Source organism: Pristis pectinata, chromosome 21 (assembly GCF_009764475.1).
Source record: "Pristis pectinata isolate sPriPec2 chromosome 21, sPriPec2.1.pri, whole genome shotgun sequence".
In the NCBI taxonomy this organism is placed as follows: domain Eukaryota; kingdom Metazoa; phylum Chordata; class Chondrichthyes; order Rhinopristiformes; family Pristidae; genus Pristis; species Pristis pectinata.
In genome coordinates, this window is record NC_067425.1 from 37561627 (window position 1) to 37583953 (window position 22327).

The following is a 22327-nucleotide window of genomic DNA, read 5'->3' on the forward strand; positions in this document are numbered from 1 at the left end:
CGAGTGAGGACACAAAGATCATCACCAAAGGCGCAGCAATCTCTTCCCTCGCTTCCCGTAATATCCTTGGATATATCCCGTCTGGCCCCGAGTGCCTTATCTATCCTGATGTTTTTCGAAAGTTCCAGCACATCCACTTTCCTCACGTCGACATGCTCTAGCGTATCAGCCTGTCGTACACCAACCTCACAAACGTCAAGGTCTCTCTCACTGGTAAATACTGAAGCAAAATATTCATTAAGGACCTCCCCTACCTCTTCCGACTCCAGGCACATGTTTCCTCTTTTATCCCTGATTGGTCCTACCCTCACTCTAGTCATCCTCCTATTCTTAACATATGTGTAGAATGCCTTGGGGTTTTCCTTAATCCCACTCGCCAAGGCCTTCTCATGCCCCCTTCTAGCTCTCCTAAGTCCATTTTTAAGCTCTCTCCTGGCAACCTGGTAACTCTCCAGGTATCTGATCCATATTTTCTAAATTTCAGGTAAGCTTCTTTCTTCCTCTTGACAAGATATTCTACATCTCTTGTCAACCACGGTTCCTTCACTCTACCATCCTTACCCTGCCTCAATGGGACAAACCTATCCAGAGCCCCCTGCAAGTACTCCCTAAACAACCTCCACATTTCCGCTGTGCACTTCCCCAAAAACATCTGTTCCCAATTTATGCTCCCAAGTTCCTGCCTAATAGCATCATAATTCCCCCTTCCCCGTTAAATACTTTCCGGTATTGTCTGCTCCTATCCCTCTCCAAGGCTGTGGTAAAGGTCAAGGAGTTATGGTCACTGTCTCCAAAATGCTCTCCCACCAGAGATCTGAAACCTGATCAGGCTCATTGCCTAGTACCAGGTCCAGTATGGCCTCTCCTCTAGTCGGCCTGTCCACATACTGTGTCAGGAATCCTTCCTGGACACACCGAACAAACTCTGCCCCATCTATCCCCTTTACACTAAGGGGGTGCCAATCAATATGAGGGAAGTTGAAATCACCCATGACAACAACCTTGTTATTTTTGCACCTCTCCAAAATCTGCCTCCCGATCTGCTTCTCCTGTGTCTTTGCTGGTATTGGGGGGTCTGTAGAATACTCCCAACAGAGTGATCGCTCCCTTCCTGTTTCTGACTTCCACCCACACTGACTCAGTAGACGATCCCTCCAGGACATCCTCCCTTTCTACAGCTGTGATACTGTCCCTGATCAGCAAAGCCACTCCCCCACCTCTCTTACCTCCGTCCCTGTCCCTTTTGAAACATCTAAACCCGTTTCCACCCTTGTGACAGGGCATCATGTAATGGGCATCACGTCATAGTTCCACATACTGACCACGCTCTAATTCATCAGCCTTGTTCCTGATACTTCTCACATTAAACTAGACACACTTCAGCCCATCCAACTGACTGCAATGTTGCCCTTTCAACTGCCTGTCCTTCCTCTCAGTCTTTCTACACTCTGCATCTACTTGTACACTAAATGAACCAAGAACTGACCTATCATTCTGGTTCCCACCCCCTTCACAAACTAGTTTAAACCCTCCCCAACAGTTCTAGCAAACCTGCCCACAAGAACGTTTGTCTCCCTCTAGTTCAGGTGTAACCCGTCCCTTTTGTACAGGCCATACCTTCCCCAGAAGAGATCCCAATGATCAACAAATCTGAAATCCTGCCCCCTGCACCAATTTCTCAGCCACGCATTCATCTGCCAGATCATCCTATTCTTACCCTCACTGGCGCGTGGCACAGGCAGCAATCCAGAGATTACTACCCTTGAGGTCCTGCTTTTCAGCTTCCTACCCAACTCCCTGTATTCCCTCTTCAGGACCTCATCTCTTTTCCTACCTATGTCATTGGTACTAATATGTACCACGACCTCTGGCTGTTCACCCTCCCCCTTCAAAGTGCTGTGGACCCGATCTGAGACGTCCCTGACCCTGGCATCAGGGAGGCAACGTACCATCTGGGAGTCTCTTTCACATCCACAGAATCTCCTGTCTGCCCCCCTTACTATGGAATCCCCTATCACTACCGCCCTCCTCTTCTCCCCCCTTCCCTTCTGCACCACATGACCAGGCTCAGCGCCAGAGACCTGGGCACTGCAGCTTTCACCCGGTAGGTCCCCGCCCACCCCCCCCCCCCCAACAGTATCCAAAGCGGTATACTTGTTATTGAGGGGAATGGCCACAGGGGTACTCTGCACTACCTGCCTATTCTCCGTCCTTCTCCTGACAGTCACCCAGCTCCCTGCCTCCTGCAGCTTCGGAGTGACTGTCTCCCTGTAGCTCTTGTCTGTGAACTCCTTGGTATCCCGTAGGAGCCGAAGGTCACCCAGCTGCAGCTCCAGTTCCCTAACACGGTCTGTAAGGAGCTGCAACTGGATGCACCTTATGCAGATGTAGTTATCAGGGAGACTGGATGTCTCCCAAAACTTGCACATCCCACAAGCTGAACACAGCACTGACCCCGGAGCCATTCTCACTACTCTGTCCTGGCACTAAAGGAAAAATCAAAGAAAGAAAGAAACTTACCAGAGACTTACCTTAGCCTCTGCCTCCTCTCGGCAAAGCCTCTTGAGCCAAAGCCTCAAGTGCTCCACTGGTCCACTCCCACAATGGCCACTTCCTTTCATTGGCTGCTGTTAACAATTTGCAAATGTGCCTCTTTTGGACTCCTGCGAGGTGAAGCTCCCTGAGATGTTGACGCCCAGGAACTTGAAGCTGCTCACCCTTCCCACCGCTGATCCCTCAATGAGGACTGGTGTGTGTTCTCCTGACTCCCCCTTCCTGACGTCCACAATCAATTCCTTGGTCTTGTTGCCCAAGGTTGTTGTTGTGACACCACTCAACCAGCCGATCTATCTCACTCATCGCCATCTGAGATTATACCAACAACAGTGTCATGGGTGAATTTATACATGGCATTTGAGCTGCCTGGCCACAGTCATGAGTGTAGAGAGAGTAGATCAGTGGGTTAACCACGCATCCTTGTAGTGTGCCTGTGTCGATTGTCAGTGAGGAGAAGATGTTTATCCACACTGACTGTGGTCTCCCGATAAGGAAGTCAAGGATCCAGTTGCAGAGTGAGGTACAGAAGCCCAGGTTTTGAAGCTTGTTGATTAGTACTGAGGGGATGATGGTGTTGAACACTGAGCTGTAATTGATAAACAGCAGCCTGATGTATGTTTTGCTGTTGTCTAGGTGCTCCCAAGCTGAGTGGAGAGCCAGTGAGATTACATGTACTGTAGACCTGTTGTGGTGGTAGGCAAATTGCAGTGGGTCCAGGTCCTTGCGCAGGCAGGAGTTAATTCTCAGAGTTATTTTACTGAAGGTGAAGGATTAGGACATTTTCCAGCTGTTTGTGTACCCTCCTGTGCACAAAACCCTGATCAGGTTTCAGGTCTCTCAGTAGGAGAGCATTTTGGAGACAGTGACCACAACTCCTTGACCTTTACCATAGCCTTGGAGAAGGATAGGAGCAGATGATATGGGAAAGTATTTAACTGGGGAAGGGGGAATTATGATGCTATTAGGCAGGAACTTGGGAGCATAAATTGGGAACAGATGTTCTTGGGGAAGTGCACAGCAGAACTTGCATAGGGTTCTGGATAGGTTTGTCCCATTGAGGCAGGGTAAGGATGGTAGAGTGAGGGAACCGTGGTTGACACGAGATGTAGAATATCTTGTCAAGAGGAAGAAAGAAGCTTACCTGAGGTTTAGAAAGCATGGATCAGACAGGGCTCTGGAGAATTACAAGGTAGCCAGGAGGGAGCTTAAAAATGGACTTAGGAGAGCTAGAAGGGGGCATGAGAAGTCCTTGGTGAGTAGGATCAAAGAAAACCCCAAGGCATCCTACATGATGTTAAGAATAGGAGGATGACTAGAGTGAGGGTAGGACCGATCAGGGATAAAAGAGGAAACGTGCCTGGAGTCGGAAGAGGTAGGGGAGGTCCTTAATGAATACTTTGCTTCAGTATTTACCAGTGAGAGAGAACACCTTGACGTTTGTGAGGATGGCTGATATGCTACAGCATGTCGATGTGAGGAAAGAGGACGTTTAAGAAGCTCTTAGATAGGCACATGAATGATAGAAAAATAGAGGGCTTTGTGTCAGCACAACATTGTGGGCCGAAGGGCCTGTACTGTGCTGTAGTGTTCTATGCTCTATGTTCTATCCTGGGCCCAACACATTGATACAATTATGAATAAGGCACACCAGTGGCTCTACTTCATTAGGAGTTTGAGGAGATTTGGTATGTCATCCAAGACTCTACAGATGTACAGTGGAGAGCATTCTGACTGGTTGCATCACTGCCTGGTATGGAGGCTTCAATGCACAAGATCGAAAGAGGCTGCAGAGGGTTGTAGACTCAGCCAGCTCCATCACTGGCACAACCCTCCCCACCATCAAGGACATCTTCAAGAGTCGGCGCCTCAAGAAGGCGGCATCCATCACTAAGGACCCTCACCACCCGGGACATGCCCTCTTCTCGTTACTACGATCAGGGAGGAGGTACAGGAGCCTGAAGACCCACACTCAATGTTTCAGGAACAGCTTCTTCCCCTCCACCATCAGACTTCTGGATGGTCCACGAACCCAGGAACACTACCTCGTTATTCCTCTTTTGCACTATATTTATTTATTGGTAACTTGTAGTAATTTTTATGTCTTGCACTGTACTGCTGCCGCAAAACAACAGATTTCATCTGTCAGTGACAATAAACCTGATTCTGATTCTGATAAATGAACTACTGGCCAGGACATCAAGGCGGACTCCCCGGCTCTGTGATGTGGGCCATGGGACCTCCTGAGGAGGTGGATCGGCTCTCGGTTCACTGTCCCCTCTGCCACTGTGGAATTGGCTCAAAACTGCACTGGAGTTCCAGCTGAGGTATCACACTCTGGGGAGGTGACATCAGAGTGATAACTGGCACAATTCCAGAGCAACACACAAAGGGATTCGGAGTCAGTTCCAGGTGCAGCTCACCACTGCAATCCCTCTACTCACCTTCACAAGTTGCTTGTGTTCTTCCAATGTCCTCCCTTTGCAGAAACCATTGAGCATCTCTTGGTACCTTGTGTCCATCGAGACCCAGAGTGATGGCAGGACATTTGCCCTTTGGGACATGAGAACTGCCTACAGCGGAGGGTCTGAGCATACACAAGGATACAGCATGGAAACAGGCCCTTTGGCCCAATCCAACCACCATTTATACTAGCCTTACATGTTTATTCTCCCCACATTCCCATCCCCCCAGATCCTACCACTTCCCTACACACTCGGGACAACCTGCACGATTTTGGGATATAGGAGGAGATTGGACATCTTCAGGAAACCTACCTGGCCACAGAGAGAACATGCACACTTCACTGTGCACACACTCAGCACCCGAGGTCAGGATTGAACCTGCCCCTCCTCACTGCACCACTGTGGCTCCATGAGGAACATTTCCCTGCATCCCAGGCAGCATCAGATGCTTACCTCTGGAATTCAGGTCTTTAGTCCTCATTTGGACAGACTGCTTGCTGCAGGGAGCAGGGATCCAATCCAGGATCAGCTTTCAGAGTCAGATGACTATTTGAATCAGAATAACAGATGTGTAGAATTGTCACATACTGAAACTGAAACCTCATTAGGCACTCTCAGTTCTCTATTTCAAAGCAGGGAGGAAACTTCCCTGGAACACTGAGGCAGGTCACAGCAAGCTGCATCTCACTTGGCCCAGGAGTACAAGGTCTGTCTCAGCCTGTTAGTGCAAGCTGCAAGTCGGAATTGTGCTTTGAAAGTGACAAGAGGTGCGGAGGGAATTAACTGATACATCAACTCCGGGACCCAAACCGAGCAACACACAGCCTGGTGTCGGGGGAAGACTTGCCTCCCTCCGAGCTGCAGCAGTTTGAGATTTATTGACGTCCAGGATGGAGGAACCTTACGTCAGACACCTCGAGGTGCTGGGATTTGAAAAAAGATTTGTCCCAAGTCAGTATTATGTAAGTACCAGTAACAAACTAACATTCTTACACCAGGTCCCTTGTTTCATTATGACAAATAAATCCAGGTGCATTCAGTTTGCTTCTGGGGACTGCAAGTGTGACACATGTTTGGAAAATGACATTTTTTTGCAGAATACAAGAAATGCCCAGTTGCTGTTGGGGTGAAGGGTAAACCTGGAAAGTTTAGGGAAACCTGGCTGAGAGATATTGAGGCTCTGGTCAAGAAAAAGAAGGAAGCACACATTGGGTTTAGGAGGTCGGGGACGAGTGACTCCCCTGAGGACTATAGAAAGACTAAGAATACTCTTAAGAAGGAAATCAGGAGGCAAAGAGAGGGTATGAGATGGATCTTGCAGGGAAGGTTAAGGAAAATCCTAAGAGGTTCTCTCGCTTTATAAAGAGTAAAAGGGTGGCCAGGGAGAGAGTGAGTACCTTAGAGATCAGCAGGGCCGCCTGTGTCTGGAGCCACAGGAGAGTGTTTACTGAGGAGAAATCAGGGTTGGTCAAGAGATAAGGGAAACAACTGGAGATGTTTTGGGGAACGTTTACATTACCAGGGAGGAGGTATTTGCAGCCTTACAGTGCATTAAAGTGGAAAAGTCCCCAGGGCCTGACCGAGTCCATCCTCGGACTTTGTGGGAGGCTAGAGGAGAAATTGCAGAGATCCTTGCGGAGATATCTGCTTCATCGTTAGTCACTGGTGAAGCTCCTGAAGACTGGAAGTGGCTAATGTCATTCCGTTGTTTAAGAAGAGCAGCAAGGACAAGCCATGGAACTACAGACCAGTCAGCCTGACATCAGTGGTGGGGAAGTTACTGGAGGCAATACTGAGGGACAGGATCCACCAGCATTTGTATAGACTGAGTCTGATTAGGAGGAGTTAGCATGGCTTTGTGTGTGGAAAATTGTGTTTGATGAACTTTTTAGAGTTTTCTGAAGAGGTAACCAGAAGGGTAGATGAGGGTGGGGTAGTCGATGTTGTCTATTTGGGCTTTAGCAAGGCCTTCGACAAGGTCCCACATGTCTGGAAGGTTGGGTCCCATGGAATCCAGGGAGAGCTAGTTTGGTGGATTCAAAGTTGTCTCGGAGGTAGGAAGCAGAGGGTGGTGGTTGAAGGTTGTTTCTCGGAATGGAGACCGGTGACTAGTGTACTGCAGAGGTTGATGTTGGGACCCTTGTTATTCATTATTTATATAAATGATTTGGATGAGAATGCACGAAGCTTCATCAATAAGTTTGCAGATGACACAAAATTAGGAGGTGCTGTTGATAGTGAAGGTTATTGCAGGTTACAGGGGGATCTTGGTCAGTTAGGGAAGTGAGTTGAGGAGTGGCAAATGGACTTCAGTACAGATAAGTGTGAGGTGATGCCTCTTGGAAAGTCAAACCAGAGTAGGACTTATACTACGAATGGTAAGGCATGAGGGACTGTAATGGAACAGAGGGACCCTAGGATTACAAGTGCATAGTTCATTGAAAGCAGCATCACAGGTAGACAGGTGGTGAAAAAGGCATTTAACACACTGGCCTTCATCAGTCGGGGCACTGATTACAGGAGTTGGGACATTATGTTGCGGTTGTACAAGTCATTGGTGAGGCTGTACTTGGAGCACTGTGTACAGCTTTGGTCACCTTGTTATAGGAAAGAAGTGGTTAAACTGGAAAGAGTGCAGAAAAGATTTATGAGGATGTTCCAGGATTAGAGAGCCTGAGTTACAGGGAGAGGTCGGCCAGGCTGGGTCTTTATTCCTCGGAACATAGGAGAATGAAGGGTGACCTTATAGAAATGTTTAAAATTATGAGAGGCATAGATAAGGTGGACGATAACAGTCTTTTCTCCAGGGGACGGGAGTCCAAAACTAGGGGGCATGGACTTAGGGTGAGAGGGGAAAGATTTAAAAGGGATCTGAGGGGCAACTGTTTCACACAGAGGGTGGTGAGTGTATGGAACGAGCTGCCAGAGGAAGTGGGTGAGGCAGGTACAGCAGGATCATTTAAGAAGCATTTGAGAAGAACAAGGAGGGTTGGGGCTTGGAGGGATATGGGCCAAACACAGGAAATTAGGACTAGATGGGTGGGCACCATGGTTGGCATGGACTGGTTGGGCCGAAGGGCCTGTATCCCTGCTGTGTTGCTCTTTGACTCTAATTCGAACTAATATGGCGGGGGATGGGAATCCCTGCAGAAAGACAGAGGGAAGCAATGCAGACACCAGAGCAAAAGTTAGTGAAGAGAAAAGTAAGGGTGGGGTACTGAAGAGGCAAACGCAAAGGACACAGAGGTTCTTAGATTCTGAAAAGATAATGTGTGCAAGGGCAGTTTATCTGCATGCCCGTAGTATTCGAAACAAGGTCAGTGAACTTGTGGCACAAATCAGTACAAAAGGGTGTGATTTAGTGGCCGTTACAGAAATGTGGTTGCAGGGTGGATACGAGAGGGAATTAAATATCCAGGGGTATCAGGTAATACGGAAGGACAGGCAGGAAGGTAAGGGAGGTGGAGTAGTGCTCTTAATTAAGGATGAGATCAGGGCAATAGTGAGAGATGATATAACATTTAAGGAGCAGAATGTCTCTGGGCAGAGATTAAGATACTTATTAAGATATTTATTTATTAGTCACATGTACATTGAAACACGCAGTGAAATGCATCTTTTTGCGTAGAGTGTTCTGGGGGCAGCCCGCAAGTGTCGCCACGCTTCCGGCACCAACATAGCACGCCCACAACTTCCTAACCCGTACGTCTTTGGAATGTGGGAGGAAACCGGAGCACCCGGAGGAAACCCGCGTAGTCACAGGGAGAACGTACAAACTCCTTACAGACAGCAGCCGGAATTGAACCCTGGTCGCTGGCGCTGTAATAACGTTACACTAACCGTTACATTACTGTACTGCCCACTATTAGGAACAGTAAAGGGAAAATACAGGATCACTGGTGGGAGCTGTCTATTGGCCACCGAATAATAACATTATAGTGGCAGAGGCAATAAACCAAGAAACATCTGAGGTATGTAAGAAGGGAACGGCAGTTATCAGGGGGGACTTTAACTTTCACATAGATTGGGCGAATCAAGCTGGTTGACGCAGTCTTGAGGAGGACTTCATAGAATGCATCCACGATAGCGTTCTTGAACAGCAGGTTAGTGAACCTACAAGGGAAAATGCTGTCTTCGATCTGGTCCTGTGCAATGAGACAGGTAAAATTAATGAGGGATTGTCTTGGAAAAAGTGATCATGGTATGATTGAATTTCTCATTCAAATGGAGGGTGCAATTGTTTGATCTAAAACCAGTGTATTATGCCTAAACAAGGGAGACTACACAGCATGAGGGAGGAGTTGGCTGGCGTGGACTGGGAACACAGGTTATATGGTGGTATGGTTATATATGGTATCAAAGAGATTTTTCACGGTGCTCAACAAAAGTATATTCCAGTTAAAAGCAGGGGCAGTAAGGGTGGGGAGAGCCAGCCGCGGATAACTAAGGCATCAAACTAAAAGTTCATGCATACAAAGTCGCCAAGAGTAGCAGGACACTGAGAGATTGGGAAAACTTTAGAAAGCAACAAAGAACCACTAAGCAAGCAATAAGGAAAGGGAAGATAGATTATGAAAGTAAACTAGCACAAAGTATAAAAGCAGATAGTAAAAGTTTTTATAATTATATAAAGCGGAAGAGGGTGGCTAAAGTTAACATAGGTCCCTTGGAAGATGAGAAGGGGGAATTAATATTGGGTAATGTGGAAATGGCCAAAGCTTTGAATAACTATTTTGTGTCGGTCTTGACGGTGGAGGACACGTCTAACATGCCAAAGAGATGCTGTGGATGTGATGGGAGGTGAGGACCTCGATACAATCGCTGTCACTAAAGAGGTAGTGATGAGCAAACTAGTGAGCCTAAAGGTAGACAAGTCCCCTGGTCCTGATGGGATGCATCCCAGGGTCCTGAAAGAAATGGTGGAAGTTATAGTAGATGCTTTTGTGATAATTTGCCAAAATTCTCTGGGCTCTGAGCAGGTCCCAGCAGATTGGAAGACAGTGAATGTCATGCCACTGTTTAAAAATAGATGTAGGCAAAAGGCAGGTAACTATAGGCCAGTTAGCTTAACGTCTGTAGTCAGGAAAATGCTTGAAGTTATCATTAAGGAAGAAATAGCGAGACATCTGGATAGAAGTGGTTCCATCAGGCAGATACAGCATGGATTCAGAAGGGAAGGTCCATTTGACAAACTTACTAAAGTTTTTTGAGGATATAATGAGCACAGTGGATAGAGGGGAACAGGTGGATGTTGTATACTTGGATTTCCAGAAGGAGGTCGGTAAGGTGCCGCATAAAAAACTTATCCATAAGATAAGGATGCATGGAGTTGGGGGTAATGTATTGGCATGGATAGTGGATTGGTTAACCAACAGAAGGCAGAGAGTTGGGGTAATTGGGTGTTTCTCTGGTTGGCAAAGTGGGGTGTCGCAGGGGTCGGTGTTGGGCCTGCAACTGTTCACAATATACAGTTATTAGAGGGATATGGACCAGCTTAGATGGGAATGTCTCCATGCTGTGTCATTCTACGACTCTATGACTCTAGAGAAGAGACTACCAGGTAGACAGAAAAAAAGATTCAAGTTTGTGTCAAAGAACTACAACCTTGGTGTTGACACGGGAATCCCTGACTCATGAACTGCTCCAAGTGAGGGAGGATCCCCTCCTGCTCCAGCAGTGGCAGAGACACAAACCCTCCATTGTCCTCATCAGCCACCTCCGAGCAGACAGACTGAGGCGGAGGCACAGTGTCCTTCACCCTGAGGGACAGCTGAGGAGGGTTCCAGCACATCTGGCGCAGGGTTGTCTCCTTCATTCCACATTCCTGCCCTTTCTCCACAAGGAAACTACAAGTCATTAGCCTTTGCCATCACGAATGAACATTTCTGTCAGAAGGTGTCCAAGTGTTGAAGCTAGAGGCACACAGGTACACACAGAGTGCCTGATGTTTGAACATAAGAACATAAGAGACAGGAGCAGGAGTCGGCCACCTGGCCCGTCGAGCCTGCTCCGCCATTCAATAAGATCATGGCATCTGGCCGTGGACTCAGATCCACCTCCCTGCCTTTTTCCCATAACCCTTATTCCCCTATTATGCAAAAATCTATCTAACTGTGTCTTAAATAGATTTAATGAGGTAGCCTCTGCTGCTTCCCTGAGCAGAGAATTCCACAGATTCACTTATTTATCTTATTTACCTTATTTATCCCTTTCATAATTTTACATGTTTCTATAAGATCCCCTTTCATTCTTCTGAATTCCAGTGAGTATAGTCCCAGGCGACTCAATCTCTCCTCATAGGTTAACCCCCTTACCTCCAGAATCAACCTGGTGAACCTCCTCTGCACGGCCTCCAAAGCCAGTATATCTTTCCTCAAGTAAGGAGACCAGAACTGCACGCAGTACTCCAGGGGCGGCCTCACCAGTACCCTGTACAGTTGCAGCATAATCTCCCTGCTCTTAAATTCAATCCCTCCAACAATGAAGGCCAGCATTTCATTTGCCTTCTTGATAACCTGTTGCATCTGCAAACCAACCTTTTGCGATTCATGCACAAGCACTCGCAAGTCCCCCTGCACCACAGCATGCTGCAATCTTTCACCCTTTAAATAATAATCTGATCTTCTATTTTTCCTTCCAAGCTGTGCCATCCACAGCCTTGGGATTCAACTGTTTATTCAGATACTTGATCGTTATGTGAAGTCCTGTCTTCTCCAGCCACTCGGGCAGTGTGTTCCAGACTGCACCCACTGGGTGTACAGATTCTTCCTCAGATCCTCTCTAACCCCTTTCCTGAACCTATCCCCTCTGGTCAGAGGCACCTCTGCTGAGAGTTGTAGAGTAATACAGGCCCTTTGGCCCAACTCGTCCATGCTGAGCCAGACGCCCATCCAAGCTAGTTCCATTTGTCCACATTATCTAAGGGGAAAGGATTCTCACTATCTGCTCTAGCTACGCCTCTCACACCTCCATCAGGTCCCCCCTCAACCTTCTCTATTCCAAGGAAAACAAGCCCATTGTCTCCTCACAACTGAAGTGTTCCATCCATGGCAACATCCTAGTACTTCTGATCTGCACCTGCACCACAGCCACATCCTTCCAATCGTGTGGTGACCAGAACTGCACACGGTTCTCCAGCTGTGACCTGACCTAACCTCCCTCATCTTGTGTTCTATGGCCCGACTACTGAAGGCAGGTACCCCAATGCCTTCTTCACTGCCTTACCTACCTGCACTTGGCCTCAGACACCAAGGTCCTTCGGTTCCTCAATGGTCCTCTGAGTTCTACCATTCAGTGTGTCTGGTGCCCCCAACACGTATCACCTCACATGTTTCCGTATTCAATCACATTTGTTGTTTCACCCTTGTCCCCAGAACGGAGGAAGCTGAGAAGTGAAGGTGAAGGGTGTAACAGATTACGAGAGGGTAGGTAGGCAGATCCCATGGTCGGGGTGTCTAAAGCAGAGGGTGTAGATTTGAGGTGAAAGCGAGGAGATTTAAAGGATATCCTAGGGGTAAATGTTTCACACAAGGCGGAGTTGGTACCTGGAGTGAGCTGCTGGAGGAGGCGGGAGAGGTGGGAACAGGAACGACATTGAACTGACATTTGGACAGGTACTTGAATGAGGCAGGCATAGAGGGAGGTGGGACTACTGTGAGCAGTGGCGTGGCAGTCAACATGGATGTGATGGGCTGAAGGGCCTATTTCTGTACTGCACAACTCTATGACCAGGGCTCCATCTGTTCCCTGGGAGTGTCTGAGGGGCTGAACAGTTTCTCACTCTGTTCCAAATGCTCCCCCACAGACCACTGGGCAGCAGAAGGGTGCAACAGATTTTAACTGGATTGAGATAGCTTTCGCAAAAATTATATCAAAGGGGCAAGGTGCAAACATAACTAGATTGGGTGGGATTCGAAGTGTGTCAGGACTGAGATCAGAACAAGAGTAGAATTTTAAAAAGCATTGGGAATGCAGAAACTAGACATTTACAAGAAGTTTGGATAGGTACATGGATGGGAGGGGTTTGGAGGGATATGGTCCAGGTGCAGGTAGATGGGACAAGGCAGAAGACCAGGTCGGCATGGACTAGATGGGCCGAAGGGCCTGTTTCTGTGCTGTAGTGCTCTATGACTCTATGGCCCAACTCATCCATGCCAACCAAGGTGCTGACCTGTGTTTGCCCCTTATCCCTCTAAATGTTTTCCTATCCACACACATGTCCAAATGTCCTCTAAACACTGTAATTATACCTGCCTCTACCACTTCCTCTGGCAGCTCGTTCCATGTACTCAGAACATTGAAGAGCAGGTTGGGGGGGTTATTAGGTGCAGGAGTGTAGGTGACTGGACATGGCAGATGGTGCAGCCCCTGGGCCCACTGGCCACCTCCGCCAGGTGCACAGGGCCTTTCACACTGCACCTCTTGCCACTGGCATCCTGCGTCTGGACACAGACGGACTGGTCACAGGTGTTGAGTAGCCAGGCCTTGCTCCCCTGAACTGCCATTGTCAACGGACAAAGATGGGAACTGTGTTTTACCCCTTGTGAAAGTTTTCATTGAATTAGAGTCGGAGTCACAGAGCAATACAGCACGGACACAGGCCCTTCGGCCCAACCAGTCCATGCCGACCACGGTGCACACCCAGCTGGTCCCAATTTCCTGCATTCGGCCCATATCCTTCTAAGCCCCGCCCCTCCACATACCTATCCAAGTGCTTCTTAAATGATGCTGTTGTACCTGCCTCACCCACTCCCTCTGGCAGCTCGTTCCATACACTCACCACCCTCTGCGTGAAAAGGTTGCCCCTCAGGTCCTTTTTAAATCTTTCCCCCCTCACCCTAAACCTATGCCCCCTAGTTTGGACTCCCCTAGAACATAGAACAGTACAGCACCGAACAGGCCCTTCGGCCCACAATGTTGAGGTGCCCATCCAAGCCCCTCTTAAAAGCCCCCAATGAATGTGCCTCCACCACCCTATCAGGCAACGCATGCCAGGCACCCACCACCCCCTCAGTAAAAAACGTACCCCTCACTTCTCCTCTGAACCTACCTCTCTCACCTTAAATGCATACCCTACCCTAGGAAAAAATTCTACAGGTTTCATCTCTGACATTAAACTAAAGTAACTCATTCAAATTAAACCATTATAAAGCTAAATTAGTTAAACAGAAACATTAAATACTTGAAAACATTGACTGAAGGCAAATAAATTTAAAATAATTTCCAAAGCAAAATACCACAGACCTGATATCAAGAAAAGGTGGAGAAATCTGCATACTGCAGAGGTATTAAATGTTCCAGCTCGGAGTTAGAGTCTTATAGCATGGAAAAAGACCCTTCGGCCCAACTCATCCATGCCAACCAAAGTACCGACCTGAGCTAGCCCCATTTGCCTGCATTTGCCCCTTATCTTTTCCCATCCGCACACCTGTCCAAATGTCTCTTAAGCACTGTAATTGTACCCGCCTCACCCCGTTCCTCTGGCAGACCACCCTCTGCATGAAAATATTGCCCCTCAGGTCCCCATTAAATCTTTCCCCCTCACCTTAAACCTGTGCCCTCTAGTTTTAGACTCCCCTACCCTGGGGGAAAAGACTGTGATCACTGCCACTCATGGTTATATAAACCTCTATAAAGTCACCCTCTGCCTCCTGTGCTCCAGGGAATACAGTCCCAGCCTCATGGAGCCACGGAGTCACAGAGCACTACAGCACAGAAACAGGCCCTTCGGCCCATCTAGTCCATTCTGACCTGATCTTCTGCCTTGTCCCATTTACCTGCACCCGGCCCATATCCCTCTAAACCCCTCCCATCCATGCACCTATCCAAACTTCTCTTCAGTGTTACAATTGAACCCGCATCCACCACTTCCGCAGGCAGCTCGTTCCACACTAGCACCACATTCAATCTTCCCTTATAACTCAAGCCTCCAGTCCCAGTAACATCCTCGTGAATCATTCCTGCAGCCTTTCCAGCTTAATGACATCCTTCCTATAGCTGGGCGACCAGAAACCACACAATACTCCACGTGTGGTCTCACCGACATCTTGTACAACTACTGGACAATGCCTCAGCTGCCGAAGGCAAGTGTGCCATAGATGAAGAGACAAACAGATGAAATGACTGAAGATGTGCTGGAGAGGTGATGCAGGCAGAGAGAGCTTCAGATTTCTGGATCAGTGACTTTACACCCAGACAGGACCGGGACCAACAACCCTGGGGCAGTGAGGCGGCAGTGACAATGGCTCATGCTGTCCTGGTGGGTTTAACCCAGAACAGCAAGGGGAGAGCAAGCTGAGCCGGGAGACAGAGGATGGTGGAACAAGGAGAGAAATTCGGAGAACGAGAGGGGTGTTCTAGAAACCTGTAACATTCTGACAGGACCGGACAGCCTGGATGCAGGGAAGATGCTCCCGAAGGCAGGAGGTTCCAGGAACAGGGACCACAGTCTCAGGATACAGGATTGGCCAGATCCAGAGGAGTCTCTGGGTGAGGAGGTGGTGAACCTGTGAGATTCTCTGCCACAGAAGGTTGTGACGGGGCGGTCATTAAATTCAGGAATGAGGTGGAAACATTTCCTTGTGTTGCGGGGGTGACGGGGTCCGGGGAGAGGCCGGGACACGTGGTGATTGCTTGTGATGTGCTGAATGGTGAAGCCAGTCAGAAGGGCTGAATGGCCTGCTCGTGCTATTTTCTGTGTTTCTGTCTCTTCCTGAAGATTCTGCCTGACCTGCTGAGTATTTCACGATTCTCGATTGTACTCAAGACTTTGGGCACCTGCAGCTTTTCTGCGTGATACGAAGTGTATTCCTTGCTTTTCTGTTCTGTCACCTCAGGTGCAGAACCAGTGATTCCACTGGGCTGTGTTTCATTGCATGTTCCCAACACAGGACAGTACAGCACAGGAACAGGCCCTTCGGCCCACCCTGTTGCTGGCAACCATGTTGCCAAACTGCACTAGTCCCATCTACCTGCACATGGCCCACACCCGTCCGTCCCCTGTTCCTGTGCCTGTATAAATGCCTCTTCAACATGAACATTGTATCTGCCTCCGCCACCTCCCCAGACAGCACATTCCAGGCACCCACCACTCTCTGTGTCAAAAAACCTGCCCCTCACATCTCCTTTAAACTTTCTCCCTCTCATCCTAAGGCAATGCCTCTGGTTCTTGACACTTCCACCTAGGGAAAAAGATACCAGCACTTGGAGCACTGTGGACAGTGTTGGTCACCCTGTTATCAGGGAAGACGTGGTTAAACTGGAAAGAGCGCAGAGGAGATTTACGAGGATGTTGCCAGGACTCAAGGGCCTGAGTTACAGGGAGAGGTTGGCCAGGCTGGGTCTTTATTCCTTGGAACGCAGGAGAATGAGGGGTGACATTATAGAGGTGTTTAAAATTATGAGAGGCACAGATAAGGTGGACGGTAACAGTCTTTTCCCCAGGGGAGGGGAGCCCAAAACTAGGGGGCATAGGTTTAGGGTGGGTGGGGAAAGATTTAAAAGGGACCTGAGGGACAATGTTTTCACACAGAGGGTGGTGAGTATATGGAACGAGCTGCCAGAGGAAGTGGGTGAGGCAGGTACAACAGTATCATTTAAGAAGCACTTGGACAGGTACATGGAGGGGTGGGGCTTAGAGGGATATGGGCCAAAATTGGGACTAGCTGGGTGGGCACCATGTTCGGCATGGACTGGTTGGGCTGAAGGGTCTGTTCTGTAAACGTGCTGTACTGCTCTGACTCTGACTCTGACTGTCCAGCCTATCTCTGCCTCTCATAATTTTATAAACTTCTATCGGGTCTCCCCTCAGCCTCTGCCACTCCAGATAAACAATCCAAGTCTGTCCAACCTCTCCTGATAGCTCATGCCCTCTAATCCAGGCAGTATCCTGGTGAACCTCTTCTGCACCCTCTCCAAAGCCTCCACATCCTTTCTGTAATGGGGTGACCAGAACTGCACACAATACTTCAAATGTGGCCTAACTAAAGTATTGACTTCCCGACTATTATACTCTGTGCCCCGACCAATGAAGACAAGCCTGCCGTACACCTTCTTTACCACCCTATCTACTTGCGTGGCCATTTCCTGTGGACTTGCACCCCAAGACCCCTCTGTACGTCATTGCTCCTGAGGGTCCTGCCATTTACGGAGTACCTTCCTCTCACATTTGACCTTTGGTGGCCTTTTCTTCACGGAAGGGTCCCTCTGCATTGTCTGTCATTAACGTTGCACCAAAGCCAGTGTCCTTCACACATGCAGATAAAGTGTATGTCACAGCTGCAGTGTCCAGGACCTCAGTTTGCCCATGGTGACAAGTGTTGAACAAACTTACCAGGACTTGTGGGCACCAACAATGACTATGTCTTCCTGTGGCTGTTCTGGACAGCTTCACAGCAACGTTGTCAACCTGACGCAGTGAACCAGGATGTTCTCGTCTAAACCTTCATTGTCTCATCCCCCGAACTCCATGAGAGGGCAGTCCTCACAGTAAATATCTGCAAAACAAAGGTCTCTTTTCAACCTGTCCCTTCTGTACCACTTTGTACACATTGGTCCACACCCACCAACAACTGCTTATCCTGTTCCCTTCCCAAATCCTCCTAAACCCTTCATTCATGGTAATAATCTTATTAAACCTAGATCATTAATTCAAAACTTCATATCCTGCCTGTGGAATCCCTGTGGCTCTTGAATTTCCACATATCCTGACCCCTGGTTCTTCTTTCCCCAATCAGGAAGGTTGCCTTTGGAAAGTTATGGAACATGGAACAGTACACCACTGGACAGGCCATTCAGCCCACAACGTTGTGCCAATCTTGATGCCAATTTATACTAAATGTCCTCCTCCTGTGTATCATCCACATCCCTCCATTCCCTTCATATTCATGTGTCTATCTAAAAGCCTCTTAAACCCCACCGAACTGCCTGCTTCCACTACTGCCCCTGGGAACACATTCCTACCACTGTCTGCGTAAAAAATGTGCCCCTCCAGTTACCTTTAAACTTCTCCCCTCCAACCTTAAAAGCACGGCCTCTGGTGTTTGACACGTTTCACTTACTGCTGAATTTCTATTTTTATCAGTTGTGTTTTGCTGTTCACTGCATCTGTTCACTTGAATTTCTCCTTCATACTTCCCTTTCTGTGCTTGCGCTCGGCTGGTGACTCTCATCTTCTTCAGAAATGGATCTTACAACAGTTCAGATTGTGTCACTGTCCATCTAGATGCACCAGAAATGAGTCAGCACCAGAATCCTCACATCAGCTGAGTAACAACACTCTCTGTTAGCACAGCCATGTCCTCTGACCCTGAGGAAAGATGTTCTCATGAAGCCAAATCTTGGTTCCATTCTACCAGTGACAGCGTCTAACTGGACTCTGAGCTGGGGCAGTATTAAAGATTGTAACTCTGCAATGGTCAAATTTCTGCGAAGAAAGTTTTGGTGCTGCTTTAAAATTCTGACCACCTCACTGAGAGACCAAAACCACAGACAGGGAAGTGCTACACAACAGAAAAAGTTTTACAAAAACCTAAAATTTTCCTTTTATTGAATCAGAATCAGATTTATTATCACTGATATATGTCATGAAATCTGTTGTTTTGTGGCAGCAGTGCGATGCAAGACTTAAAGACATAGAAATGATATAAGTTACAAAAATAAATAAATGAGGAATAACGAGGCAGTGTTCATGGGTTCATGGACCGTTCAGAAATCTGATGGTGGAGGGGAGGAAGCTGTTCCTGAATCACTGAGTCTGGGTCTTCAGGCTGCTGTACCTCTTCCCCGATGGTGGTAACAAGAAGAGGGCATGTCCTGGATGGTGAGAGACCTTAGTGATGGATGCCACCTTCTTAAGGCACCACCTTTTGAAGACGTCCTCGATGGTGGGGAGGGTTGTGCCCATGATGGAGCTGGCTGAGCCTACAACCCTCTGCAGCCTCTTGGGATCCTGGGCATTGGAAGTGCCATACCAGAGAGTGATGCACCCAGTCAGAGTGCTCTCCACCATACATCAGGGTACATCAGGGTACATCAGTGGACATCAGTGCACACTGTACATTGTACAGATAACTTGCCTCTACTTTTAATTTTGTGACACTAACCAAGCAGTTTCCTGGGTAGAACATTCCAGAGGGAAGGACTATCTGAGACCAGTGCGGGACCCTCAGAGGAGGTGCCCCTGAGTGCCGGGAGCCCGGCACCAGTTGAAGCCGAGGAGCCGTCGGGCTGTGGGCCGGCGGTGGGCTGGGGTCTGTGCTCCAGTCGGGGGCTCCAGGAAGGGCCGATGACTGAGCCGGAGCAGGATGTCGGACACAAGATGGAGCCGTCAACAGCACCACAGAGGGTCAAGCCCCCTGCCCAACACCCGTCCCCCCCAACTCCCCTCTCCCCTCTCCCTACTCCCCCCTCCCCTCCCCTCTCCCCTCTCCCCACACCCCACTCTCCCCACGATCCCCTCTCCCTGGCCCCAATACCCAGAGACAGTGGGAGTGGGAACAGCAGTGGGAGCTTCCTCAGAGCACCGGGCTGTGAGGATGGGGAGGGGAGGGGAGGGGAGGGGATAGGAAGGGTGGGGAGGGGAGGGAGGTGCAGGCAGAGTTGGAGTGTGTGTGGAGACAGGGGAAGGTATCCCCCTGGGCTTGGTTCAAACTGTAATTGCAGAGACAGTGTCCGTGCACACGCCTCGCAAGGAACAACACCTTCAGGGCGTGAAGTGTTTGTCTCAGTCAGACTAGCAACCGGTGTTCCCGGAGTGTCAGACTCTGGGATCTGCGCGTGTTGGTCCTCCTGCTGTCCCACAGTTCTATAAAGAGTTAGAGCCACTTTCTCGGGCCCTTCTTCCTCCTGTTGTGCGGTGACAATCAACCCCAGGTATTAGTTCAGGTTCCCTTCCACAGATGCTGCCTGACCTGCTGTGTTCAGTTCGGGTCTGACCCACCTCGGCCACACTTGTCACATTGCAGTGGCCACAGTATCACCTTCCATTCCCCACCTCACCAACATGGAGGTTGTCAGCACTGAGCTCATCAAACACTAAGGCTTTTCACTGGCTCCGGACGTCCTTCACCTGGATGGTGTTCTCCTCGTGGGTCTGGCGGTCCTGAGGCCAGGCCTCGTTGTTTTGGTATTTCTCAGGCCTCTGGTTATCTTTAGTACCCCAACAAGACCCCACGGAGGAATGAGCTGAGGTATGGCAGGAGCTGCCTTCAGATCAGCCACGTCGTCTCTTATCATCACAATTTCCTGGACTGTGCTCCATTTTTATTATCAGAGCTTCAGACCATTAACCAGCCCTCCAGGTGGCCTGCAAGTAGGTGTAGGGGAGGGAGCCTGGAGACCCTGTGGGCTGGAGAGGGAACAGGGCCCCTCTTCAGTAGCCAGAAGGAAGTGGGAGAAGGAGCAGGTCGAGGACGCAGCAGGACTTGAGGGCAGGTGTAGAGTGGGACCCGGGGCAGTGGGACCCGGGGCAGTGGGACCCGGGGTAGTGGGAGCAGGGCAGGGGGCTGCAGCAGGTTCTTCAGTGGGAAGGGAACCAGGAGGCAGTGGGGTGGAAGTGTATGTGGACACAGGACCCACGGGGTGTGGGGCTGGGGCTAGTGGGAATTGGAAAGGGAGCAGGGCTCGATGCTGATGCCAGCTTGGATCCAGGGGGTGACAGAAGTGGGGCAGGGAGTGGGAACTCGTTGGGAGAGGGAGTGAAGGGCAGTGGGAACAGTGTGGGAGGTAGGGTGGAGGTGACTGGGAGCCAGTACACGGCCTACAACAGGACCAGGGACTGGAGGCAGTGGGACTGTGGCAGAGGTAGTGCAGTGGCTGAAGCTGCTGCCTCACGGCTCCAGATGCTGGCCTGCAGTGCTGTCCATGGCAAGTTCACACTCACTGGGAGACAGAGAGGGGCCGGGGTTCGCCACGCCTCTCCCTGGGGTCGAAGGGTCACAGTGCTTCCCCCGGGGGCCCCCAGAATGAGCCGGGCCTAGTTCCCACCACCTCACCAGGGGAGTCCACAGCACAAAGTCCTCACAAAAATCAACCGTGATCCTGGGGTGAGGCAGGCTGTCCTCCACACTGCCCCGTGGGGGCTGGAATGCGTACGATTGGGGGGCGCTGCCCTTGGCACATGCCGCCTGTCCCACTGTGTGAGGACGTGCTGAGGAATGGCCTCACTCCACTGGCCTGGCCCTCCAGAGGAACATGCCCACACCATTGATACTGAGCGCCCGCCAGGGTCAGGGGCACACGGAAGGGGGGGGGGTGGAGGGAGCGCCCAGCGCCCCGGGAAAGTAATTCATCCGGAACAATGTCTGAATGGCCACAGTTGTGGCCGGGCGTGATGGTGTAGCTGTGAGGAGGCCCGGTCAAGAGAGGAAGTGACCCCTCGACTCTGGGGGTGGCAATGTGACTCCTTGACCCCGGGAATGGCACTGTGACCCCTCGACCCCAGGCGGAGGCACGGTGTCCCCTCAACCCTGGAGGAGGCACTGTGACCTCTTGACCCCGGGGGGGTACTGTGACCATCGACCCCGGGGGGAGGGGCGCAGCGAGACCGGGCCCCCCTCTGTCTCCCCGTGAATGTGTGAACTCCCCATGGGCAGCACCAGAGGTTAGCATTGAACCACAGCTGCGGTGGGATGTGGTGTGAGACTGTGAGGAGACCTGGACGGGGGGTGGGGGGGGGGGGGCGGAGGGGTGCCAGGACTGTGCTTCCTGTGGGGTCAGGACCGCACATTGATGCAATGTTGGAGAGGGAAGGGAGATCAGGAGAGCTGACACGGTGCCATGCAGAGCTGACGCAATGTTTTATTTGCAGGTTTATATGCTAATGGTGAAGTGGAGTGACTTGTCCGAAAAACTCATCTACAGGAAGTTCTCTGAAATCTATGATTTCCACGTAAGTAGTTTCTTTCACCTGTCCATAGAAGAAGAGGAACAGTAGCTCGTGTGCTGCAGGGCTGTCAACCAGGCTCCCAGACACACTGACTGAGCTGAAGCCTTTGCCCCAGCAGATACCAGCAGAGCCGTGTCTGGTGAAGCTGCCGTAGTGGGGAGAGCTACTAGACCCCCCAGTAGTCACTGGGACACTGAGGAACAGAAGTACGGGTAGATTAGGGGAAGGTGTAAAATCAACAGGGTTGTTGTCGTGGGTGACTTCAACTTCTTCAATACAGACTGGGACCTCCTTAGTGCAAGAGGTTTAGACGGAGCAGAACTTGTTAGATGTATACAGGAGGATTCAGTGTGTGGATGGTCCAGTGAGAGGAGGGGCCATACTGGACCTGGTGTTGGGAAATGAGCCTGGCCAGGAGACTGAA

The 22327-nt window shown here is 49.9% G+C and overlaps 1 protein-coding gene and 1 long non-coding RNA gene across 2 annotated transcripts in view; one reads left to right on the plus strand and one right to left on the minus strand.

Moving 5' to 3' along the window:
• LOC127581384 (uncharacterized) overlaps positions 1 to 18160 on the minus strand; it is a 31557-nt gene extending 13397 nt beyond the window's left edge. Inside the window, exons 1-2 of the long non-coding RNA XR_007957948.1 lie at positions 18077 to 18160; positions 17350 to 17512 (exon numbers count right to left, since the gene is read on the minus strand). This is a non-coding gene — a long non-coding RNA (uncharacterized LOC127581384). The remainder of the gene's footprint in view (positions 1 to 17349; positions 17513 to 18076) is intronic.
• Positions 5674 to 22327, plus strand: part of ncf1 (neutrophil cytosolic factor 1) — a 97832-nt gene continuing 81178 nt past the window's right edge. Inside the window, exons 1-2 of the mRNA XM_052035756.1 lie at positions 5674 to 5980; positions 21826 to 21906. Coding sequence (XP_051891716.1) covers positions 5909 to 5980; positions 21826 to 21906 — 153 coding nt within the window. The 5' untranslated portion in view covers positions 5674 to 5908. The remainder of the gene's footprint in view (positions 5981 to 21825; positions 21907 to 22327) is intronic.